At 36.6% G+C, this 27874-nt stretch overlaps 1 protein-coding gene and 1 long non-coding RNA gene across 2 annotated transcripts in view; one reads left to right on the plus strand and one right to left on the minus strand.

Annotated features, from left to right (window-relative positions):
* Positions 1-27874, minus strand: part of LOC127506651 (uncharacterized) — a 56760-nt gene that overhangs the window by 24492 nt on the left and 4394 nt on the right. Inside the window, exons 2-4 of the long non-coding RNA XR_007928098.1 lie at positions 15509-15718; positions 14359-14412; positions 257-3893 (exon numbers count right to left, since the gene is read on the minus strand). This is a non-coding gene — a long non-coding RNA (uncharacterized LOC127506651). The remainder of the gene's footprint in view (positions 1-256; positions 3894-14358; positions 14413-15508; positions 15719-27874) is intronic.
* LOC127506650 (beta-1,3-galactosyl-O-glycosyl-glycoprotein beta-1,6-N-acetylglucosaminyltransferase 3-like) lies at positions 3921-17561 on the plus strand. Its single transcript, XM_051883296.1, has 2 exons — positions 3921-5083; positions 15121-17561. The coding sequence occupies exons 1-2, from the start codon at positions 4632-4634 to the stop codon at positions 15959-15961; spliced, it is 1293 nt and encodes a 430-aa protein (XP_051739256.1). The 5' UTR covers positions 3921-4631; the 3' UTR covers positions 15962-17561.

Below are 27874 nucleotides of genomic sequence, written 5' to 3' on the forward strand. Positions count from 1 at the left end.
ATATTAGGTGACATTTCCATAATCAATTTAAACAGTACAAACAGTCAATTACTCCTAGTGGCTCTAACTATCGCCAAGAAAACTATCCTCATGAACTGGAAATCAAGGAACACCATACACATTACAACTTGGAAAAATTTACTAATAGAGTACATCTCCATGGAAAACTTGTCTACCTCCACTCAAAATAATACATCAGAATTACACCCTTCTTGGTCATCTCTCTTTAACTTCCAACAGTCATGAATCCACTGACCTTCTTTGTCTGAAGCCATCCTCAATGGTACAGGAAGGTAGAGGTAGAGATCAGGAAGAGGTAGCAACACTGACTAATATCAAATATAAATAAAATACTTATAAGATTATATTTAAATCTCTCTCTCTCTCTCTCTTTTTTTTTTTTTTTGCTACTTCTAGACCCTGGTTGGCTGTGGCATACTAGTCCCTGCCATGTGCAGTTTTGATTAGTTGTGGGTGGGTGTGATGTGGGGCCGGGGCCTTGGGCTTTCACCCTCCAGCTTGTACTTTCACCTGGGATTTCTTGTCTCTGGCTGGCTCAGCATTTTTCTCGCTGTTTTAATGCTTCACATATTAGATGAGGTGCACACACACATTCATTTGGAGCATAAAACAAGTTTAAAGCAAAAAAAAAAAAAAAAAAAAAAGCACACACATAGGGTAAGTGTGGCGTGGGCGTAGCGGCCTGGGCTTTGCACTGGGCTGGTTCCATGCTACACGCCATGCTTTTTTAATGCATTATACACTAGTTGACATAAACATATCATGAGTATAACAATGAAAGCAGCCATATTTATAAAAAAAAAAAAAAAAAAAAAAAAAAAAAAAAAAAACACAGACAGGGTAAGCGTGGCATGTGTGGGACGGCTGGGGATGGGGATGGATTTTGGGACCCTCGGCCCCGCAGCGCCACACCTTGATAGCCCGTTGCAACATGACGCTGACGGGGGTCTATCTTATGCCATGGCCATGAGGGGAATAGAGGCAGCTTTATAATATCTTATTATTAATAGCTGTATCAATTTTACCATTATTAATACTATTGTTATTATTATTATTATTATCACTGCCATTACAACTACTACTATTATCATTACTATTAATGGCTGTATCAATATTACCATTATTAATATTATTATTATTGCTATTACTATCACTTTATCTTTATTTTTCCTCTTCCTGATCCTTTAACCTCCCCCTCATTCCGGATGAAATGAGTATATTTGTTAATATGTTTTATCATTACTACTACTGCTAATACTATTATTACTATTTGTCATTTCTTATTAATTGGATTTATCATTATTATTATTATTGTTGTTATTATTATTATTATTATTAATACTGTTATTACTGTTGCTATTGTCACCTTCCTCATTGTTTGCGTGTGATACTATTATTATCTTCATCATTATTATTGTCATTAATTTTTTTTTTATTTACTTATTTTTTTCCTCTTTGATATATTTTTTTCTTGACTCTGGTTATGTCTGTTGTACTTTCCTACATGCTCCTTTATTCATATATTTCCACTCCCACACCCAGTTACACTTATACACACACACACACACACACCCAAATCATACTGGCTGTTATGTATGTTTTGTTGGTCTTTGTATTTGTATTTTGCATTTAATTTCTCTTCTGTAAATATTGTAATTGTCTGTTTGCATAATAAAAATAAAAAAAATAAAAAAAAAGGTGTGTGTGTAAATTAGAGGTGTTACTCCGGATGCTGCCACCTTCATCAGGCAAAGTTTACAGATTACCTCATTAATTTTTTCCAGGTTCCCTATTAGCACTGGGTTTAAATCCAAAATATTGCCAAATAGGCCCTTTTACATTTCGCTTAGAAACCAAATCTTTCACCGTCGTCTTGTCAGTCAGCTCGCCTCATTTTTCTGGATAAGAAAAATCCATCAACTGGCAAAAGTCTACAGTAATGTTGACTTCCTGAACTGAAGAGGCTGTAATTGCAGATGCAGATGAGGCTGATCTAGTTTTTACAGGTGAGTTTTCCAGTAAGTGACTATGATCAAAGTAGAGGCGTGGTTTAGTATAAGGCTTCTCATAGTAAGTGAATATGCATTCATCAGTGATTGTATATCAAGGGCAGGTACAAGCTTGTGTGCTTTTTATTTTGTGGTTTCAATGGAATGAATGGGTAGAGTCTCCACAACGGGACTGAAGTGCGCGTCTGTGCACGAGCCGTCGTCACTGACAACAGTGGCAACGAACACTCAGTGTGATTTCAAGAGCCACACATTTCAACGTCAGATCGCCTTTTATTTAACACAAACAAATGAAATGAATACTCTGCCAGTCAACTAGAGATGTTCCGTTTGTTATAGGTATGTCTGTACCGTGAAATGTTAAAAAACCTCACTTTTCAATGATGCAGGAGTCACATTTACAGGGGAATATCTGATCTGTCCGCTTACACTGCAGGCGCAAACGCACGTATCCGATTCATATCTGATTTATTTCCACATATGAATGAGGCCTGAAACCGATCTGTGAAAATCTGAATCCATGCGCTTTTTTCCTGCTTACACGGTCGTAGCTCATATCTGATCTGTGCCACATGGGAGAAAAAAATCGGAATTGGGTCACTTGAACCATGCAGTGTAAATGGGGCCTAACAGCAACGTGTTTTCAACATTCTTCAGAATATCTGGTTACCTTTGATCTCATCCTTTATCACTTGGTAGTGCAAAATTTTAATGTTTTACAATCACATTGACAATCCAGCCTGGTCTCGTTGTTAATACGTAGGTATTATTACGTAACTTTCAAAGACACAAATTGTACATTTTTGTATGTTTAGAAAGGTGCTGAAATGTATAATATTGATGTATTTATAGCACTAAAATGTAAAAATACAACAAAATATTTACAAATCTTTTATGTCAAAGATATATGTATATGTATTTTGTGTGTATGAAAACGTAATAGGGCTGAAATGATTAGTCAACATTATCGACAACGTCGACAATAAAAAATTGTCGACAAATATTTTTGTTGTTGAATAGTCTTTTGATCTCATATGATCTATTTGAAGGGCCTGCAATAACGCGGTTTGACCAGTGGGGCTGGTCAAACCGTAATACTGTAATGCAGCCCTCCCCGAATCCAATAGAAGAAGACACGGTGCTTCAGAATGCATAGTGCAAACTCGATAGTTAGTAAAAAAAAAAAAAAAAAAAAAAAGAAGAAATCTAGAGAGGAGCATTTTTCAGAAATGTTTGCACAATATTACATATTCATATTTTTTTTCTCTTATTAAAAAGTTATTACAATTCCCAGACTTAATAAAAACACAGTACATCATTTTAACAGTATTTTTAACAAATGTATTAATTTGACGGGACGAGACTCTGGAATGGTGGCCATGACGGGACGAGACTCTGGAATGGCAGCCATGACGGAACAAGACTCTGGAATGGCAGCCATGATGGGACGAGACACTTAGGATGGGAGTTCTGACTGGCGGCCATCTTAGGTTGGAATTCTGGACCAGCGGCCATCTTAGGATGTGATACTGGGAAAGCGGCCATGACAGGATGGGATTGTGGACCGGTGGCCATCTTAGGGTGAGATTCTGGGGCTGGCTGTGATACATACGGGGGAATGAAACTTTCCAGACATCGGTAGACTCTCTCTCTTAAGTCCAATCCGACAAGATCAGGAAGTTCTCTGGGATCTACGAAGTTCGCCCCGGTCCAGTACAGAGCCTTAATAGTCTCGTCATCCAAGTGGCTGGTGTGGACAAGACAACAGAATCTCTCAGTGAAGGTAAACAGATCGCGGCTGGATTGCGCCACCGCCGTGATCTGTCCAGCGAATTCCCAGCTCATAGTCCTTAGTCTGGTGTTCTGTCATGCACAGAAGAGGAGAGTACAAAATATAACAAGCTTTATTGCAGGTATGCAGGTAACAGCAGAATCAGCAGTGCAGTGCAGGTGAGTATGGCAGTCACAGATAATTCTTGTAGAACTTAGCTGAAGGTAACAGAAGTCTTGGTGTGGAATTTGTTTTGGTGGCAGAAGCTTCCACAGCACAAATGAATGACAGTGACAAGACACAGATAATAAAAAGAACAAAAATAGAATAATAGGTATCAAATAATATAAAAAAAAAAATATATATATATACATACAGTAATATACAAAAATAGACGTTATATATATGTACAGGTATGTTATATACAAATGCAAGGACATGTAAATGTATAAATAGTGTTGTGTATTGCACGTTTATTGCCAAGTGGGGGAATTGATTGTTCATGAGATGGATTACCTGAGGGAAGAAACTGTTCCTATGCCTGGCTGTTTCAGTGTTCGGTGTAGCGCCGACCAGATGACAAAACTTTAAAGAGGAAGTGGCCTGAGTGTTATTTAATGAGTTATTTTATTGACTGCAATATTGGATTATCATATCCTCCTGGTTGGTGATATCAACGTCAGCACTGTGCAATAATTATGAATATCTTTTGAGGAGGTCCGCCTTTCCCCTTTATATAAGATTTGGTGTCTTGCCACAAAATAGGCACCTCACTGGTACACGTTCCTTGGCAGTTGTTTCTGGAAAATTATCATTGTAATGAACTGAACATGAAATTTAAAAATCAGAGGATTCTGAAAATAATCTCCATCATTTCATTGTCCCTCTTCTTGCTGATCTATACAGGACGAATGACAAATTGTCCTCATAAGAAAGAGCTGGTCTTGAATCACTTACTAAAGCAGGATGTTGGAGAACTACAGGCTTGTTCTGCTATTATTCAAGGAGACATGGATGGAGTGGACAAGGACATTTTCAGGAAGCTCCTGACCTCGAAAAAAACAACATCCCTGCTATCTGAGTCATTCTATCTCAACGCAACCAAGGATTGTCCATCCTACATCCGAGACAGAGGGTTTCTGACACTTTCTCCCAGTAAAGAAGAGAAAGATTTCCCCATTGCTTACTCCATGGTGATCCATGAGAAGATTGAGATGTTTGAAAGGCTCTTAAGAGCCATTTACACTCCTGACAATGTGTACTGTGTTCATGTGGACCAGAGGTCTCCTGAAATCTTTAAGGAAGCAGTTAGGGCCATTGCGTCCTGCCTGACAAATGTGTTTGTGGCCAGCAAACTTGAGAATGTGATCTACGCCTCCTGGTCTCGAGTTCAAGCGGACATCAACTGCATGCAGGATCTGCTCAAGTCACCTGTCCAGTGGAGGTATCTGCTCAACACCTGTGGCACTGATTTCCCCATTAAAACCAATGCAGAAATGGTTGTCTCTCTAAAACACCTGAACGGAAAGAACAGTTTGGAGTCCGAGGCTGTAGAGTCCAAAAAGGTGCGATGGCAGTATCATCACAATGTTACGAACGTTGTGACTCGGACCGATGTTAAAAAGTCACCCCCGCCAATACAGAGCCCTATGTTCGCAGGAAATGCTTACTTTGTGGTTTCAAGAGAGTTTGTGGATCACATCTTCAAAAGCAAAGAGATTCAAGATTTCATGGAATGGGAGAAAGACACATACAGTCCAGATGAGCACATGTGGGCTACGTTACAGCGGATGCCTTCAGTACCAGGATCCAACCCTCCAAACAGAAAGTATGAGCAATCGGACATGAACGCAATTGCTCGTCTAGTGAAATGGAGCTACCTTGAAGGAGATCTAAAGAAAGGGGCTCCCTATCCACCATGCAGTGGGATGCACAGACGGGCGGTTTGTGTCTATGGAGCTGGGGACTTGAAATGGATTGTGAGGCAACACCATCTTTTGGCAAACAAGTTTGATCCAGAAGTAGATGATGTAGCAATCAGATGTATGGAGGCTTTTTTAAGGTACAAAGCTATTTATGGTCGATCATTACTAACAGTTGAAAAATCTGACATTATTTTGTGATGTTTTTAATGAAAGATACAGAAACTATTTGTATATTTTTCTAAATATTGTAGGAATCTTTTCATGGATATGAATGTAAATGTAATAAAGTACATTATAAACATGTATATATTCTAAGTTTGTCATTAATAGGATGATGAAAACTTGAATACTTGAAATTAATTATTTTAAATTAAATGAGCAATTTGCATCTTAAAATTATTTGTACACTTTAAAGAAGCTCTGTGTTACAATTAATACTTCATATAAACCAACAGATTTGATAATAACTTTTAACATTAATAGATCAATACTTAGACTACCTATAGTTAGATGATGCAACTAGAAATCAGAAAAGAGTTTGATAATAATCATTTCCACTCTTCAAGTGAGCAGAAAAAACCTCACCATTTCACAATGATTTACAAAAACCTAATGTAGGGGAATTACAGTTAGAACCCATAATGAGACCAATATGCTCAATGAAGACCAGGGGCCCTATTTTAACGCATCATGGCGTATTCGCTATTTACAAGGTGGAATTTGCAAGCGGAAAAACTGAACTCGTCTATAGTGAGTTCAGTTTTACAGACCATCTACAGGAAAAGCCGGGTTCCACCAAAACATTTTTATATGCATACAATAATAATCTTTACATTGTAATCCTTTTATTTTTAATTTGGCATGTTTTTTTGTGCTGCTGCACTTCCCTGTGTGTGTGTGTAATAAGCAGAATGTACGTGGTGTGCACTTGCATATAGGCGCTTATTACTAACGTGCTGTTTAAATAAAAATATTGCGTCATTGACTTTAGACCAGGTTTCATGTTATTCTGTTCTTTATGCAAATGAGGTTAGTTAAAGACATTATCTTTGACGCACTTTGTTCTATATACACAAGAATCTTTGGTAAGGGTCACAGGTGAATCATACATTTTGGAAGGACTCTTCTCATATGGGGCGCTGTTGAATTTTTCTGAAGACTATTCCATTGGCATGGTCAAATGCGTCTCATAATAACAAACAACATATTTTCCCTTAAAAGATGAGTTTTGACAGGACTTGAACAGAAGTCACTAGAACAGAATATGATAACTACATCCATACAGAGCACTGATATAAACTTCTACTGATGATTCAGTCATAGTTATATACAGTTGCAAGAAAAAGTATGTGAACCACTTGCAGAATCTGTGAAAATGTGAATAATTTTAACAAAATAAGAGAGATCATACAAAATGCATGTTATTTTTTTAATTAGTACTGTCCTGAGTAAGATATTTTACATAAAAGATGTTTACATATGGTCCACCAGACAAAAAAATAGCTGAATTTATTAAAATAACCCCATTCAAAAGTTTGTGAACCATTGGTTCTTAATACTGTGTGTGGTTACCTGGATGATCTACGACTGTTTTTTTGTTTTGTGATGGTTGTTCTTGAGTCCCTTGTTTGTCCTGAACAGTTAAACTGAGCTCTGTTCTTCAGAAAAATCCTCCAGGTCCTGCAGATTATTTAGTTTTCGAGGATTTTTTGCATATTTAAACCCTTTACAGCAGTGACTGTATGATTTTGAGATCCATCTTTTCACACTGAGGACAACTGAAGGACTCAAAAACAACTATTAAAAAAGGTTCAAACATTCACTGATGCTCCAGAAGGAAACACGATGCATTAAGAGACGGGGGGTGAAAACTTTTGAACAGGATGAAGATGTACAAATTTTTCTTATTTCGTTTAAATATCAATTTTTTTCATTTAGTACTGCCCTTCGGAAGCAACAGAAGATACAGAAGATACATGTTTCCCAGAAGACAAATTAAGTACAATTTACCTTCAAATTCAGAAAGTTTTCACCCCTGACTCTTAATGCATCTGCAGGACCTGGAGGATTTTTCTGAAGAACAGAGCTCAGTTTAACTTCAGAACAGTCGAATCACGCCAATCCTATTGGCCGGCGACGGCCTATTAAGTCATACTAGTGCGACCAGACAGTATATAAGGGTCGCCTAGAGATTGTCATCCTCTTTTCGTCTTCAGTGACTTTTGTCTGTTGCGATTGTTATCAAGGTAAGCCAACTAACAATGTCTGAGAAACGTTTCAAGCGTTGTGCTGATCCGTGTCCGAGATATCTGACACTGGAGGACATACACGACTTGTGCGTTCACTGCCTGGGTGAGGAGCAGGTGCGTTCAGTTATCGAGGGATCTGTTTGCGTTCGTGAGCATCTGCCTATGCAGGCGCTCCGTTCTCACCTGTCAATCTTCTTGAGGGAAGAGGGACAGGCATCTGCACCTGGCGGCTCGGGTCCTTCTCGTGCTGAGGCTGAGAGGAGACTCAAGTCGTGGGGCTCACAAGTGGAGCTCGCCAAAAAGTTTGAGAAAGGCGTCTCTCTTTCTCGCGATTCGGCGGCTCACTAGAGTGATCTGCTCGACGAGCAGATCAGCAGATAGTCCTCTTTTGGCTTCTAGCCATACTGAAGAGCAGACGATGGCTGTTGAGGGCAGTGAGAGTATTTCATCTGAGCCCGCGCGACCATCCTGCCCCGCGTATGTTGAGTTATTGGATGTTATGGCAAATGGGAGAATGAATTCAGACACAACAGCTCTGAGGTAGTGTAAAAATCTCCATGGTAAAAATACATCATATTAATGGCCAGTCCACTAAAACAGCAACAATAACAACAACAACAAAAAGAGTAGCCAAAACTAACCCATCTACACAACCTGGCTAAGACAACACAAAGCCAACACCGTAAAAAGTAGGGTTTGGGACAGAGCAGAATCCAAATGGAATCTAGCGACAACAGTCGAATGAAACATAACAAAACACCCACAACACACTGGAGACTAGTGGCAGACAGACGCACCAGCATTCACTCAACTAGAAACACCTTAAGGTAAACGCTTACAACAAAAACTGGTAGCACTTTACTGTTTCGCATGAACATACTATGTACTTATATAGTAGAAATGACACTAACTGAGTAATAACTAGGTACTAACCCAGAACTTAACCCATGTAGTTACCTTACATTACTCAGTACTTTTGTGGTATACACTGTAAGTACATTGAAATTTGCATGTACTGTAAAATAAAGTGCAACCCAAAAATTAATTTCAAATCACCTCCTTGTCTTTAAAAAAAGCGTAACAATCTGTATTACAGTGAGACGCTTACAGTATAATGGAATTGAATGAGGTTAATCTGTAAACTCATTATTTTAATAGTACATGTTGTAATTTGCTAATTGCTGTGATCATCTAATGTGATTTCAATGATTAAAACTTGTCTGGTCAACCTTGTGAGGGAGAGGGGAATGTTAATGTTTTTGATTATCAGGGTAAGATAAATAATTTATAATAAACACTGAAATGTTCCTTAAAAAAATAAGAACTGTCAATTTCAATGTCATGATGACTTCTAAGTGGTGACTTATATTATAAAAGGAAATATTTAATAGTGGTTTAGAGATTGATCAAAATAACTTCAGATTAGAATCTCTTTGAAAGAAACAGCCTAGCCCTTTCTCATTTGTGTGTTTGTTTTTTGCAGATAACACTTCTCAGGGATATGTGACGTGTGACTGTGGCTGTCCTGCAAAACGGCGTGTTATTTTGAATAATAATTTGTTTAATGACGTATAATAATTTGTTTTAATGAAATATATCTTAAATTTGAATTATGACTAGTCTAACAGCAACGTGTTTTCAACATTCTTCAGAATATCTGGTTACCTTTGATCTCATCCTTTATCACTGGTAGTGCAAAAGTTAAATGTTTTACAATCACACTGATAATCAGTTATTAGTCTTTGATCTTAGTTAATCATCACCATTAATAAATAACCAACCTCACTTGATCTTTTACCCTGGCTTCCTTTGCCACAGCAAATGTATTTTCTAAACACAATAACCAGAGGACAACAAGTGTCCAACTAAAGGGAACGCTATAATGGTGACTTCAAATGAAAATTATTTCACAAAACTTTACCTAGAACTACACCTCAGTTAATTTTCAATAACTTTTGTACATCTAAGAAAGAAATAATGTAAGACTGGTTTCTAATAAGTGAAAATTGGGTAACACTTTAGAATACTGATCCTTCATTAAAGGGGTGGGGGTGGGGGGGGGGGCATATATATATATATATCATATAGCATATAGTGAACGATGAATAATGAATTTATGAATTCACTACGTTCGTGTTGTTTACATTATATGCACCTATTGCCAACAAAACAGACATTTGAAGCAGTTTTACTCACCACCTGCAGTTCCGACTCATGACCGGGATCATTATCGCTGTGACCGCTCTATCTTTCAGTTTCAAACGTTTCATATGTTTATGAAACCATAAGCGCCGATCCCGAGGGCTCGAACAGCCACGGAAAAACACGAGATATTCTCCATTCATTTTAACCGATAAAAAAAGTGATTGCAACTATCAGTTTCTATGGTTATTTTAATAACAAATATCGGGAGTGCATCGATGTAATGCGTGAGCACAAAACTCTCAGCTCCACTTAACGCTGGGTTCTTTGGGAAGCAAGGTTATCTTTCCCTCACAACCAAAAACACACTTCTTTGGCGACACTGTCGATTTTGTGAAGTCCTGTGACCTGTGCAGCGCTGCCGACGACTTCCGTAAAGCCGAATGCGCGTTGATGGGCGTGCTCTTGCTCTCTCGCTCTGGTCAACGTGTGCGCTCTTCCGGGAGAAGTGCGTGTACAAGGAATTCTGGCCATTCTGATGTCACACAGGCACATACTTGAAAAAAAGATCCCGAAGTTCGTGAGTATTTTTGGCACAGAAATACTCCGTCATACATCCAACTCGTGTTTTGAAACTTTGGCCATGTTTAGCATGATAATCCAACTCTTTAACAGTGTAAATAAGTCAGAATACATGAAATAGCATTATATATTACCAAATTTTACCAAATCCTTCAGAAGGAATTACTAATTATTTGGATCAGTATTCTAAAGTGAGAAACATGATAACTCTCTAGAAACTACTGAAGTCATTGTAAACTTTTGAGGTTTTTGTACAGTTTTGTACAGTAATTCCTTCTGATGGATTTGTTAACACTTGAGTAATTACTAGTGGGTTACCATGATCTTCACTTTAGAATACTGATCCAAATAAGTAGTAGTTCCTTTAGAATTATGTAGTAACTCTTGAGTTATTACTATCAATACTTTACAAAAATCTCAAAAGTTTACAATGACTTCAGTAGTTTCTAGAGAGTTATCATGTTTTTCACTTTAGAATACTGATCCAAATAATTAGTAATTCCTTCTGAAGGATTTGGTAATACTTCAGTCATTACTAGTGGGTTACCATGATCTTCACTTTAGAATTAATTATGCATTACGCATTATTAACATTAATTATGAACCTGTAATAGTAGTTCTCTGGGAGGTTTAAAAAATAGTAGTTATGGATTTGCTAATAGTGAGCTACCACATTCGACTGTGCACTATTACTTACTAATTCGTTAATTAGAGTTTTTTCTTAGTTAATAGTAGTTACTAGAGTGCTTATATTGTGTTACTCATTTGTTCCTGTGTAGTTACTCATTAATGACGGAACAGTATTATAAAGTGTTACCGAAAATTGTAATGCTGTTTGGGGAGTTCTGCATAATTGTCCTTATTTACTTCGTTAGTGCACATTACATAGTGTTTTTATTAATCTTGATGATACAAATTACGAAAAAAAAGAAGAAAAAAAAAACTGGAATCGCGTCAGTTACACTTTTTCCGTAAGTTGAATAGGGAAGGCGTAGGACGTAGCGTAAGCTTTTTGAACTGCGAGAGTTTTACACTTTCTACGTAAGGAGGTCTGGCGGAAGCTAGATATTTTACTTCATAACTTGTTAAATATAGATTTTTTTTTTACACAAACGCATTGCTTCGCTTCAGAAGGACTTTATTAACCCCTCGGAGCCGTATATATTTATATATACGGCTTTTTTTTCTTTTTTTTTCAGCTCATACTCGTTGATCCCGCTCACTGCCATTATAAAGCTCGAATGCATCAGGATATTTATTAATATAACGCCGATTGTGTTCATCAGAAAGAAGAAAGTCAAATACACCTAGGATGGCTTGAGGGTGAGTAAAGCTTGTGGTAATTTTCATTTGAAAGTGAACTAATCCTTTAAGTTGTATATGCACATACCTTACAAAGCATTAACCTGTATTCAGATTTCAGAGTGAGAATTTAAAATTGGCAGTACATTTTCTGAGGTGTCTTCGATCCATCCAGTGATCATAGAATATGAGAACTTAAACCTATATGATTCCACTGGGAACACCGTCTACTGCAGCAAAAAACCTAAAAATGAAATCCAAATGAAATCTAGGCAAAGTAGAGACAACATTCGAATAAAACTGAACAGCCACAACACACTGGAGACTAGTGGCAGACAGACACACCAGCATTCACTCAACCAGAAACACCTTAAGGTGAAATAACACATGCGTGTTTCTTTTTATCTTTTTTTTTTTTTTTTTGCAGATAACACTCCTCAGGGATGTGTGACGTGTGACTGGGGCTGTCCTGCAGGACAGCATGTTATTTTGAATAATAATTTGTTTAATGACAAGGAATTAAATATATCTTAAATTTAAATTATGACTAGTCTAACAGCAACGTGTTTTCAACATTCTTCAGCATATCTGGTTACCTTTGACCTCATCCTTTATCACTGGCTTGGTAGTGCAAAATGTAAATGTTTTACAATCACACTGATAACCTGTAATTGTTCTTTGGATTGGACCAGTGAATGCTAAACAATCACTTTCAATTGTTTGACTATTCCCACAAAATGAGGGAAAGAATTTTGGTGCATACTTGCTTACTGAAACTTCAAAACAGGGGGGGGTGTATATCACACACAGTTTCTGCCAATCTTATGTTAATCTTAAGTACCTATTATAGAGTAGTATAGCATCCTTCATATTACCGAAAAGTCTTTAGTTTTATCATATTTATAAAAGATACATACGCTGTACCGAGTCTTTCCGAAAACAGCCGAGCTCCTGGAAGCGTGACGTGTGAGCGGAGATGGAGTGACAAGCTATCACGAGCATGCGCAGCTTTTGTGTAGAGATCGGCTGCAAGCTATCAATAGTCAGCTAAACAAATGTATTTAAACACACGCAATACACCATCGCGTTATCCTAACTCATTTACACTTTTAATAAGCTAAAAAATTAATGGTTTAATATGTTTGCGCTGTACAATGAGACTTTGCAATATAAAAACGAAGACTCGTTAGGTAAGGCTAGTCATTGAAATTAGATGATTTTCTATTAATTCAATAGAATATGAGAACTTAAACCTATATGATTCCACTGGGAACACCATCTACTGCAGCAAAAAACCTAAAAATGAAATCCAAATGAAATCTAGGCAAAGTAGAGACAACATTTGAATAAAACTGAACAGCCACAACACACTGGAGACTAGTGGCAGACAGACACACCAGCATTCACTCAACCAGAAACACCTTAAGGTGAAATAACACATGCGTGTTTCTTTTTATCTTTTTTTTTTTTTTTTGCAGATAACACTCCTCAGGGATGTGTGACGTGTGACTGGGGCTGTCCTGCAGGACAGCATGTTATTTTGAATAATAATTTGTTTAATGACAAGGAATTAAATATATCTTAAATTTGAATTATGACTAGTCTAACAGCAACGTGTTTTCAACATTCTTCAGCATATCTGGTTACCTTTGACTTCATCCTTTATCACTGGCTTGGTAGTGAGGGTGAGGTAAAGCTTGTGGTAATTTTCATTTGAAAGTGAACTAATCCTTTAAGTTGTATATGCACATACCTTACAAAGCATTAACCTGTATTCAGATTTCAGAGTGAGAATTTAAAATTGGCAGTACATTTTCTGAGGTGTCTTCGATCCATCCAGTGATCGAACAGCTTCCTCAAAGTGACCAAATAGATTTAAAGGCTAAAGTAAGACGTGATACAATACTTAAATTGTTACTCTAAATCTTTTTTACTGTTTTGCAAAATGTATTTGTTTTCATAACATCTTTGGTGTACAAAAAGTGTATAAAGTTAGAAATTAGAAATCAGAAAGAGCTTTATTGCCAGGTATGTTTACATATACAAGGAATTTGTTTTGGTGGCAGAAGCTTCCACAGCACAAACAAATGACAGTGACAAGACACTGATAATAAAAAGAATAAAAATAGAATAAGTAAATAGGTATTTAATATACAATTTTAAAAAAAACCCCACAAAAACATAATATACAAAAATAGACAATAGATGGTATATGAATGTACAGGTATATGTTATGTACGAATGCAAGGAAATGTAAATAAGAAGTATGTGTTAAATATATAAATGTATAAATAGTGTTGTGTATTGCAAATGTTTATTGCCAAGTGGGGGAATTGACTGTTCATGAGATGGATTACCTGATGGAAGAAACTGGCTGTTTCGGTGTTCAGTGCTCTGTAGTGCTGACCAGACTGCAAAAGAGGAAATGGCCTGGGTGTTATTTAATGATATTATTTATTGACTGTAATATTAGATAATCACATTCTCCTGGTTGGTATCGTCAGCACTGTGTAATATTTATTAATAATTAATCATCTCTTTTGCAGAGGTCCGCCCCTTCTCCTTTGTATAAGATTTGTTATCTTGCTACAAAATAGGCTGTTTTACACCTCACCGGTACAGGTTCCTTGGCAGTTGTTTCTGGAAAATTATCATTGTAATGAACTGAACATGAGATTTAAGAATCAGAGGATTCTGAAAATAATCTCCATCATTTCAATGTCGCTCTTCTTGCTGATCTATACAGGACGAATGACAAATTGTCCTCCTAAGAAAGAGCTGAGCTTGAATCACTTACTAAAGCAGGATGTTGGAGAACTACAGGCTTGTTCTGCTATTATTCAAGGAGACATGGATGGAGTGGACAAGGACATTTTCAGGAAGCTCCTGACCTCGAAAAAAAGAAAATCCCTGCTATCCGAGTCATTCTATCTCACTGCAACCAAGGATTGTCCATCCTTCATCCGAGACAGAGGGTTTCTGATGGTTTCTCTCAGTAAAGAGAAAGATTTCCCTATTGCTTACTCCATGGTGATCCATGAGAAGATTGAGATGTTTGAAAGGCTCTTAAGAGCCATTTACACTCCTGATAATGTGTACTGTGTTCATGTGGACCAGAGGTCTCCTGAGATCTTTAAAGAAGCAGTTAGGGCCATTGCGTCCTGCCTGACAAATGTGTTTGTGGCCAGCAAACTGGAGAATGTGATCTACGCCTCCTGGTCTCGAGTTCAAGCGGACATCAACTGCATGCAGGATCTGCTCAAGTCACCTGTCCAGTGGAGGTATCTGCTCAACACCTGTGGCACTGATTTCCCCATTAAAACCAATGCAGAAATAGTTGTCTCTCTAAAACACCTGAACGGAAAGAACAGTTTGGAGTCTGAGGCTGTAGAGTCCAAAAAGGTGCGATGGCAGTATCATCACAATGTTACGAACGTTGTGACTCGGACCGATGTTAAAAAGTCACCCCCGCCAATACAGAGCCCTATGTTCGCAGGAAATGCTTACTTTGTGTTTTCAAGAGAGTTTGTGGATCACATCTTCAAAAGCAAAGAGGTTCAAGAATTCATGGAATGGGAGAAAGACACATACAGTCCAGATGAGCACATGTGGGCTACGTTACAGCGGATGCCTTCAGTGCCAGGATCCAACCCTCCAAACAGAAAGTATGAGCAATCGGACATGAACGCAATTGCTCGTCTAGTGAAATGGAGCTACCTTGAAGGAGATCTAAAGAAAGGGGCTCCCTATCCACCATGCAGTGGGATGCACAGACGGGCGGTTTGTGTCTATGGAGCTGGGGACTTGAAATGGATTGTGAGGCAACACCATCTTTTGGCAAACAAGTTTGATCCAGAAGTAGATGATGTAGCAATCAAATGTATGGAGGCTTTTTTAAGGTACAAAGCTATTTATGGTCGATCATTACTAACAGTTGAAAAATCTGACATTATTTTGTGATGTTTTTAATGACAGGTACAGTAATTATTTGTATATTTTTCTAAATATTGTATTAATCTTTTTATGGATATGAATGTAAATGTAATAAAGTATATTATAAATGTATATATTCTAAGTTTGTCATATTAATAGGATGATGAAAACTGTAAAATACTTTAAATTAATTATTTTAAATTAAATGAGCAATTTGCATTTAAAAATTAGTTGTACACTTTAAAGAAGCTCTGTGTTACAATTAATACTTCATATAAACCAACAGATTTGGTAGTAACTTTTAACATTAATAGATCAATACTTAGACTACCTATAAAATGAAACCTTTCACCATATAAATACTGATGCAACTAGAATAAAAAACAAACAAACAAAAAAACAATAAAGAGTTTGATAATAATTAAAACAACACTCTTCAAGTGGAAAAGCAGAAAAACCTCACCATTTCACAATGATTTACAAAAACATGTAGGGGAATTACAGTTAGAACCCATAATGAGACCAATATGCTCAATGAAGACCAGGAGTCAAAGTTGAAGAGTTTACTGAAGACAAAGTTCTCCACACTTCCAAAGGTCGTAGAAACTAGTAAGAGGACCCAGCCTAGAACTAACTTAGGATACAAAAACACAAGTACTTATAGTCATATGGATAATCTTTTCTACATTTCTAATTGGTTAACAGTACATATTCTAGCAGCGTCTGAACATGTTATTCTGTTCTTTATGCAAATGAGGTTAGTTAAAGACATTATCTTTGATGCACTTTGTTCTATATACGTAAGAATCTTTAGTAAGGGTCACAGGTAAATCATAAATTCTGGAAGGACTCTTTTCATGTGGGGCGCTGTAGAATTTTTCTGAAGACTATTCCATTGGCATGGTCAAATCCGTCTCATAATAACAAACAACCCCTGCAAGCATATTTAGATAAAACATTGACATTGGCAACATATTTTCCGTTAAAGGATTAGTTTTGACAGGACTTCACCAGAACAGAACATGAAAACTACATCCACACAGAGCACTGATATAATCTACTGATGATTCACTCATTGTTATAAATAGTTATAACATATAGTGACCAATGGTGCTATAAATCTTAAAAATAATTACACATGCTAAGTATGCATTTGTGTTAGTGGAAACATGTAGTGCATTATTGACCTTCTTGACCTTAGACAGTTGTCTTTACATGTCTCATAAAGCTACAGAATAAAATGGATAAGAATAAAATAATTTACTTGTGTAAGCAAATTAATTAATTACAAAACAAGTACATATTTATACTCTGGAAGTGTGGCTAAATTGTTACTGCATTGCTGACATGGGTCAGACCCTCAGTCACCTCTCAGATGCCAAATACAGACACTGCCTGTAACATATAAATGCCAGAATAGATACACTGGTTTTAAGAAAATTATGATTTCCAATTAGGGATGTTCAAAATACCGTTTTATACACAGGGTGGCTAAGGCTAATTCAGGGGGTCCATAGACCATGACAGAAAATAAGTGTATAACCCTAACCTGGGATTAAAAAGCATGAATGAGTCCTACACTCTAAAAAATGCTCTTTAAAAAACAAAACAAAAAAAACAAAAACAAGTTGGGATAAATATGGACAAACTCGGTGATTAAATATTTAACCCAACCTGCTGAGTGGTTTTATTTAACTCAACTATTGATTAAAAATTACTATATTTCTTGCTTAAAATGAACCCAAAATAGGTTGGTAATGAACATTTATTAATGTGTTCAATAAATATCTATATTCTATTGTGAATAAAATATAAGTTTATGAGATTTATAAATTATTGCATTCCTTTTTTATTCACAATTTGTACAGTGTCCCAACTTTTTTGGAATCGGGTTTGTAAGAGTAAAAATATGAAAATGTAATATTGTGCATATTTTTTGAAAAATGCTACTCTCCAGATTTTTTTGTTTTTTTACTAACTATCGGGTTTATGGTCATTGAATGGCTTTCCTGAGGTAATTGTAATATTTTGTGACATATTTGTTTGCAAGCTGTTTTATTGACGTCTTTCTGCGGTTGAAACTCTGATTAAGTGATTACATTAGAGATGGATTCATTTCAGCAAGTTGTACTGTATCTTTCAACATACTTCTTAATGTTCATTCATGTTTAATTCGTGCTGAAGAGATAATAGGTTCAGGTGCCGCTTGACCTGAGGCACTACACCGATGTGTCTCACCACATTAAAGAGCCAAACCATGCCAAAACCACGTGTTGTTTGAATCTCATAGTAAAATTGACAGAATTTAAAAGCTGAGACTTTGTTTTATATCAAAAGTAATTTGATTGGTCTTGATCTGCTATGTATCTTTCACTTTGTGAGAAAATGGACATGTGACGTGAGAACAGTGTTTGAATGATAACCCGATTTATTAATAAAGTCATGTAAACGCAGTTTAATAATAATAATAATAATATGTTTTATTTATTTAGCGCCTTTCAGGAACCCAAGGACGCTTTACAGTAAATTGTTATATAATATGAATACATATAAGTATACATTCAGTATACAACAATGTAATCAACCAGATGGAACGGACAAAGAAGGTTAATCTACATTAGACTTACAAAAACGAGCATAGTGCTGGAAATTGAGACAGACAGTCAATTAACAAAACATAAAGTGAATAAGTGAGTTTTGAGGGCAGTTTTAAAGGTCTGAAGAGAAGAGATATCACGAAGGTCTTGTGGTAGCTTGTTCCAGAGCTTAGAAGCTGATATGCTGAAATCCCTACCACCCACACTAGATAGACGGAACTTGGGTACTGCAAGCAAGTTTTCAGAGCTCGATCTCAGAGTACGGGCAGGGACATAGGGGATAATCAATTCGCAGAGATAGGAAGGTGCTAAACCATGATGAGCCTTGAAAACTAGAGTAAGAATCTTAAACTGGATGCTGTAACTAACAGTGAGCCAATGTATTTGCTGTAAGACAGGGCTGATGTGAGCTGATTTTTTGGTAAAAGTGAGAACCCGAGCAGCTGAATTCTGAATGAGCTGCAAGCGATTTATGACTTTTTTGGGTAGACCATAAAGCAAGGAGTTACAATAATCAAGACGTGAAGTTATAAAAGCGTGAACAACAGTTAAAGCATCTTTGAGATTTAGTGAGGGTCTTAAACGGACAATGTTGCCAAGATGGAAAAAACAGGACTTGACAAGCTGATTGATGTGGGGTTCAAAACTTAGCCTAGAATCGAACAGCACACCAAGGTTTCGTATAGTGGAAGAGGGTTGAACCAGAACACCGTCAATGTTAATAGAAAAATCGCGTTGGGTGAGATCAAGGGGCTACTAGCAGAATTTCAGTTTTTTTCATATTCAACATTAAGTAGTTTTGAGCCATCCATATTTTGAGATTGTGTAAGCAAAATGTTAAGGAAGGGGGAGGAAAAACAGAGTTAGGTTGTACAGTAAAATAAATTTATGTGTCGTCAGCATAACTGTGGAAATTAAAGCCATGGCGCCGGATGATCTGACCTAGGGGAAGTGTGTAGATTAAGAAAAAAAGTGGACCAAGGACAGATCCTTGAGGCACTCCACGAGATAAGGTGACAGAATGAGAATTGAATTTGTCGATGCTAATAATCTGTTTCCTGTCTGTGAGATATGAATTTAGCCATTTTAAAGCCGTTTCTGAAATGCCGATTGCAGACAATTGGGACAAATGTACAGAGTGGCAGACGGTATCAAAAGCTGAACTCAGGTCCAAAAGGACCAGAAGGCTGAGGACACCAGAGTCAGAGGCGAGGAGGAGGTCATTCACCACTTTGAGAAGAGCAGTCTCTGTACTGTGGAGGGGACGAAAACCAGACTGAAATGGTTCCTGCAGATTATTTTTGTCCAAGTGAGTCTGCAATTGTGTGGCAACCACTTTTTCTAGGACTTTAGACAAAAAAGGAAGACTGGATTGCATAGTTAGTTATTGGTTTGCATGTAAACAGAGAAAACTGGTTATTTCAGTAAGCTGATATTTGTGAGTTATCAGCTTCCTGGTGTGAATGTAAACATGCTCATAAAAATTGGCAGTACATTTAACAAGATTAATATGTTTGCACTGTCATTAACAAGATTAATATGTTTGCACTGTACATTGAGACTGCAATATAAAACTTTGCAATATAAAAACGAAGACACGTTAGGTAAGGCTACTCATTGAAATTAGATGATTTTCTATTAATTCAATAGAATGTAAGAACTTAAACCTATATGATTCCATTGGGAACACCGTCTACTGCTGAGACATAATTCATTCAGTGCAACACTTACAGTACATTATAGCTATTGTCTAGCTGTTGAATGGTTATGAATGGCTTTGAATGGTTGAATGGCTTTGTGACACTTGTCTAGGTTGGGCACTCATAGTACGTGTGACAGTAACACTGATGACTCAGGTTGGTTTACAGGTGCAAACACAATCCATTCATCAGCTCAATATAACTAATTTATGTACCAGTTATCAATTTAAAGCTGCTTTGACACAATCTACATTGTAAAAAGCACTATATAAATAAAGGTGACTTGACTTGACTAATTTCTGTTGGCATTGTGATCTTCCTTTTTAATCTGCCCAAATAATTCATTACTCATTTTGTGGTTTAAAGCAAGGATGACACTGAAAAAAACTTGGGCTAAATCCAGGCTTTTTTTTTAATTTTTTTTATATATATATATATATATATATATATATATATATATATATATAAAAATATATAGTTATATAAAAATATATATATATATAAAAAATATATATAGTTATACAAGGAACATCCCAGGTGAAAAAAAGTACATTTCTATAATGTACATAAAGTGCTCTTTCGTGCACTAATTTTGTACTTAATATACTAAAAATTATTCTTTAGTACTTCTTAAGATAATCTTAAGAACATCTAAGTGTACTCAACTGTACTATTTTGAGACACCATGAAATATGAACTAAAATTTGCTTTTAATATAATATCTCTGTATTTAAAAAATGTATTTAGATACCACTTATAGTACATTTGAACCCATAGTGTACTACAAGTTTTTAAATACAGAGATAGTATATTAAAAGCACATTTTAGTTCATATTTCATGGTGTCTCAAAATAGCACAGTTGAGTACACTTAGATGTTCTTAAGATTATCTTAAGAAGTAATAAAGAAGCAATTTTAGCATATTAAGTAAAAAATTAGTGCGCAAAAATAGAGCACTTTAAGTACATTATTAAAATTTACTTTTTTTCTTTCACCTGGGATTTCAGTTTTGGTATACCTCCACAATTATGTAATCTTTTGATAAGAGGCAGCAAAAAATCTAAAAATGAAATGACTCAGTGCGCCTTTAACAAACACCCAAAACCAGTCTGAGCATTTCTTTTTAGTACCTCCTATAGCTTTTGCAATGCTAAAAAATGACTTTTAATTTTGAGTTTGACTATTCCCACAAAAAAGAGAGAGAAAGAACTATGGTGCATAATTGTTAATACACTGAAACTTCAATAGTCTATAGATTTCTAGATAAGCTAGAATGGTAATATAAAAGCCTTTGTCAGGATTTTCAAAGATCAACATTTTTCCCAAAAAGTGAGCGGGCAGACCAAACCGTAAGTCGTAGAGACTTGAAACTTTAAGGGATGGTAGTACCCACCGCGCCTCACCAAGGCTCACCCTGACGGTGGTGGCGTGACACTACAGCGATCACAAGTACAAAATTGCTCATAACTCCTAAACTGTTGCAAAATCAAGTGTCTTATATCATTAGATAAATTTTTTGAAAAAAAAGAAAAGAAAAAAAAATACTTTTGAGAACTAGTCCTAGGTTTCTCTCCCGATTAGAACCAAACGAGTGCAGAAAGAGTCTCTGGAGTCTGATTGTCAGACCTGTTAGACAAGGTTAACGGAGTATGTTCTTTCAATGTTCTTTCAAGAGTTTTTGTTTACGAATGATTTTGGATACACTTGGCCACACCCGTATTGAAAATCCTAACAATTACAACAGAGTTTCAATAACCTGGTACCAATAGCCAATCTCTCTAACACTAATGGTACTGGGATGTGTTGTTTTTGAAACCATGCTGAGTGTTCGCTGCCAAAGTCATCAGTGGTGGAACATTCTGTTTTGAAGAACGTTCAATCTGTCAAATCAGTGTGCACAAACAAGTGTATTCTATGACAAAGACTGGTTCAGTCACTCTGTATGTACTTTAAATAATGTTTAAATTGGTGTAATATTTATGAATTTTACTATGTACTTGCCCATTTCGTTGTATTTCATTGTGCCCATTTCATTCAGCCCGCCCACACTCTCTTCTGATTAGCTGTGGTTTTTGATTGATTTATCGCTTCTTATTGTCGCGTCGTGTCTAGTGTGGACAGTCAAATTGCTCGTCGCTGGAATCTTATCGCATTACGTCTGGTTAGGACACGGTGTAAGATGCGCATTTAAAACACAGACAGAGGAACAGTATGAATACGGAACACTACAGTACAGTACAAATCTGACCCAAATGTTTAATGTCACGATTGTTACCATCCATTTGATCATCACTTATGCATTTATTAGCTGGTGAAGTTGCATATTTAAAGCTAGTGATGTGAGAAAGCAAATTGTTCATGCACGAGGCATCAGTGATTCCATCTCTACGCAACGGACGCAACCCTACACAATCATAACAAGCGATTGATTCAAAATTTGGACTAAACCGCTTGATTCACATGGATTAGTTTTCCAATCTCTTTATGTTCCAATCTCTAAAGTTTTTGAAACGTCAAAGTGGTAGTTACAAAGGCACTCTTTGGAAGGAAATCTGACAGACAGCTTTCTTTCATCAAAAAGATTTTCATTTGTCTTCCAAAGAAGAACGAAAGTCTTATGACATGAGGGTAAGTAATGACAGAATTTTCATTTTGGAGCGAACTAACACTTTAATTTGTTGAAAAGCACCGGAACATACTGGTAGGACCAAAACACAGTCCTAACTACTTCCATAATGTTGTCAAAACAAACTACATTTTTGTTTTACACTGAAACAAGCTGGTATAACTGGTAGTTAACCGTAATTATTTCCACAAAACAAACTGAATAGGTGTGATGGCCAGGATTTATGCAACACATGATTCTTATATTTTCATCTTTGCACTGAACAATTAATGAAAAGACTTTAATATATTGGTTTGTTTTAATATCTTTATTTGTCATTGTACCAGTGTATTTGTCATTGTAGTCAGTGCATGGGCTTAGTTATTTGGCTTAAAGGCGACCTATTATGCAAAATTCACTTTTGCATGGTTGGCTATAAATGTGTGTTGGCAGTGTGTGTACACAACCACCCTATAATGATACAAATCCAACCATTCCTTTTTTTTTTAATCCCCATAAATCATAAGCAGTGTCTCAGAACAAGAACGTTTTTTTAACAGTGATTTTCTAGAGTGAAAACAGGCGCTTCACCTTTTGTGTGAAGTACAATAAACATCATAAAACTCATCGGTAAAGTCGAACGGGGTCCGGTACAACAAGCTTGTACTAATATAGTGGATAAAAACAAGAAGACAATATAGGCTAAGTTATAACTGTAATTGAACTAAACTATACCTGTTCTATCTCCACGCAGCATATATTCGCAGTTTCTGACATTATAGTGCGTCCTGACTGAACCCTGTCACCGGAGAATCAGCTCTTAAAGCTTCGCCCTCTTAGGCCGAGCGCAGCAGCTCATTTGCATTTAAAGGGCACACACTGCGCGCTTTTGCTCAATCCCCAAAAGTGGCCATTTTAACATGCTATAAAAAATTATCTGTGGGGTATTTTGAGCTAAAACTTCATATACACACTTTGAGGACATCAGAGACTTATTTTATATCTTGTAAAATGGGGCATAATAGGTCCCCTTTAAAGGTTAAAACATTAAAACCAATTAAAAATCATCTTTGGCTAAAATGTAATGTTAAAAACATAGCTAAAATTGTTAAAGTTCAATTTGTAATTAAGATGACTTGAAATGTTTGGTACCTGGTGTGTTGTAGGAATGGAAGTGGAATGGAAGTTGAACTGTTTTATGGGAATTCTAAAGAAAGTGAGAATGTACCTTTGATGTATTAGAGGGAACATAGGAAAATGTGATGTCCTGATCAATGTGATTTTTGTTTAAGAGAATTATTTTTGCATTAAATACAGAGTTCAGTAGCAGATCTTGTATGACAAAATAAAACCATGTATACTTCATGCCCCATGCCAATAAATGCTGGTTGAATTTAATCCACTCCTAGAGTTGTCATGACTGAACTAAAATTTATCCATGGACCTAAATTTCGGTAAATGCATTATGTGTATGCCAGGGTTTGTGTTGTTACTGTTGTGAGAATTTATATGGTTTTGTTTCCCCTTTTTTTGTCTTAATGGTGCTGGCCACCTCTTATAAATTCAGTGTATGTCTTGTCTAGTAAGTCTTGTTACTTATTATATCCTGCTGGGTAAACAGCGATGGCTGAGCCTAATAACAACCAGTTTTGGAATCAAAGTTTTTGTAAGAATTAAATATCATGACAATGTTAAATCTATCAACATTAGAGCAAGGTTTAGAACAAATTCATGTGTGTTTGCACGTGTTGTGAATTAGGAGGACAGTTTTCACGAGAAGTTTAAATGTGCGTATAAATACGAATAGTGTATGAAATTATCAGTGAATGAGACCTAGTGTTTTTTGCGAGGTGCTTGGGAAAGCATCAGCTGGCAGCTCCCTTCTCACACAGACCTGGGGCCTCATTTATACAATTTTTCGTAGAAACCATCCTACATTTAATCTTACAATCATTTCTCCAATGTGTAATTCAGAGACCGAAAGTACACACAAAAAAACGTGCATACGCCTCTCTTCCAGATGTAAAATTTATAAATCACAAATGATCTTGAGATCAAAAGTCACACAACAGTCATGCACCTGCCTCAAGTAATCCACAAACCTTCTCTCACATCGTACAAAGTGCCATTGTCATACCAGAAAAAGAGCCCTTGTCAAACTACTGTCACGAACCTCAAAGCAAATTATTCTTTATAGTTTAATTATATGTCATAAGGATTTACTGGAAATAGTGGACTAGCCAAACCTGTTAAGTAGATTAGAGTTTGGTAACACTAAAAGCCTTTATGTATAACTTATTATAAATGTATTCTTAATTATAACAACTACTATCATTAGTATTTATTGTCAAAAATCATCCAAGTGGTTCATCAGCTGCCAGTTTCAAGACTATAATGCAATAATTTAATTGATTAAGCAATATATCCCTTTAAAAAGATAACGGCTAAAAGTTTTTACTTGCAAAAGTGTTCATTGTGCAACAAATTGTGCAACCCCTCATGTAAAACAATACACAACTTAAGATAACAGTGTTGTGAATTAGGAGGACAGTTTTCGCGAGAAGTTCAAATGTGCGTATAAATACGAATAGCGTATGAAATTATTAGTGAATGAGACCTAGTGTTTTTTGCGAGGTGCTTGGGAAAGCATCAGCTGGCAGCTCCCTTCTCACACAGACCTGGGGCCTCATTTATAAAATTTTTCGTAGAAACCATCCTACATTTAATCTTACAATCATTTCTCCAATGTGTAATTCAGAGAACGAAAGTACACACAAAAAAAACGTGCATACGCCTCTCTTCCAGATGTAAAATTTATAAATCACAAATGATCTTGAAATTGTGTGCAGCTGAATGGTTGTAAATGCTGCCTAATTACTGTCATTAAAATATAAAATAGCAAAAATAGTAGCAGGACCGCTTGCACACTGGACACATAGGCCTATGTTTCTGGATATATTTATCATAAATGGCAACGGTTCTGTCATCTCAATGATATTTCATCTCATTAACTCACATATGGTCCTGCCGTCATCATTTTAAACTCACAATGAACTATGAAACAAAGACTATATCTAAACTATATTGCCAAAAGTATTGGGACACCCCTCCAAATCATTGAATTCAGGTGTTCCAATCACTTCCATGGACTTAGGTGTATAAAACCAAACACCTAGGAATGCAGACTGCTTCTACAAACATTTGTGAAAGAATGGGTCGCTCTCAGGAGCTCAGCGAATTCAAGCGTGGTAGAGTTGTAGGTTGCCACCTGTGCAATAAGTCCATTTGTGAAATTTCCTCACTACTAAATATTCTACGGTCAGCTGTTAGTGGTATCATAACAAAGTGGGAACAACAGCAACTCAGCCATGAAGTGGTAGGCCACGTAAAATCACAGAGCGGGGTCAGCGCATGCTGAGGCACACAGTGCGCAGAAGTCGGCAACTTTCTGCAGAGTCAATAGCTACAGACCTCCAAACTTAATGTGGTCTTCAGATTAGCTCAAAAACAGTGCGTAGAGAGCTTCATGGAATGGGTTTCCATGGCCGAACAGCTGCATCCAAGCCTTGCATCACCAAGCGCAATGCAAAGCGTCGGATGCAGTGGTGTAAAGCACGCGCCACTGGACTCTAGAGCAGTGGAGACGTGTTCTCTGGAGTGACGAATCACGCTTCTCTGTCTGGCAATCCGATGGACGAGTCTGGGTTTGGATGTCCATAAAGACATGGATGAGTGAGTTTGGTGTGGAGGAACTTGACTGGCCTGCACAGAGTCCTGACCTCAACCCGATAGAACACCTTTGGGATGAATTAGAGCGGAGACTGCGAGCCAGACCTTCTCATCCATCATCACTGCCTGACCTCACAAATGCGCTTCTAGAAGAATGGTCAAAAATTCCCATAAACACACTCCTAAACCTTGTGGAAAGCCTTCCCAGAAGAGTTGAAGCTGTTATAGCTGCAAAGGGTGGGCCAACTCCATATTAAACCCTATGGATTAAGAATGGGATGTCATTAAAGTTCATGTGCACGTAAAGGCAGGCGTCCCAAAACTCAATATAGTGTGTATATTGTGAATTAAGTGGTTTTAAATGAATTAAAACCACCCGATGATAAATTTGAGCACGGTCAAGTACAAATTAATTTCTTTGTAGATTATATAACAGCAACTTGGAAAACATTCAAAAAAGAAAAGGTAAGTAACTTCACCCAACATGGTATAATTTCCGATTCTTGTGAAATTGGAAGGAAAAAAAAAAAAAAAGAATTTGTGAACTGAGTTTATCACAAGCACATAAGAGCTGGTCACCTTGATGTCTGTCAAGGTCTGGTACTATTTTAGAAGTTGAGATTAGCAGTATAGCTGCTGGAATAGTGTTTGCCATTTATTTTGGGTAATTTAAAATGTAAATCTCAAGCTTACTTTGTTCAAAAAGTAAGTAAATAAAAAATATGAAAATATATTACTGCAGTCTGTGATAACACCTCAACAGAATGCAAAAAAGGGGAAGTTAAATGACCTGTTGAGCATGCCACAGTAACAGCTTTGACTGGAATGCTTTAGCATACTTGTACAATTCACATGCACACACACCCTTTCTCCTATAGCTTTCAGTTTAACAACATAACAAAAGTCACACAACAGTCATGCACCTGCCTCAAATTATCAAGTAATCCTAAAAACCTTTCACGTCGTACAAAGTGCCATTGTCATACCAGAAAAAGTGCCCTTGTCAAACAACTGTCACGAACCTTAAGGCAAATAATTCTTTATAGTTTAATTATACGTCATAAGGATTTACTGGAAATACTGGACTAGCCAAACCTGTTAAGTAGAAGTTAAGTAGTTAAGTTTGGTAACACTAAAAGCCATTATGTATAACTTATTATAAATGTATTCTTATTTATAACAACTACTATGTAGTTGTTTAGTATTTATTAGTATTTATTGTCAAAAATCATCCAAATGTGGTTCATCAGCTGCCAGTTTCAAGACTATAATGCAATAATTTAATTGATTAAGCAAATATCCTTTTAAA

The sequence above is a fragment of the Ctenopharyngodon idella genome, chromosome 24 (genome assembly GCF_019924925.1).
Source record: "Ctenopharyngodon idella isolate HZGC_01 chromosome 24, HZGC01, whole genome shotgun sequence".
NCBI classification, from domain to species: domain Eukaryota; kingdom Metazoa; phylum Chordata; class Actinopteri; order Cypriniformes; family Xenocyprididae; genus Ctenopharyngodon; species Ctenopharyngodon idella.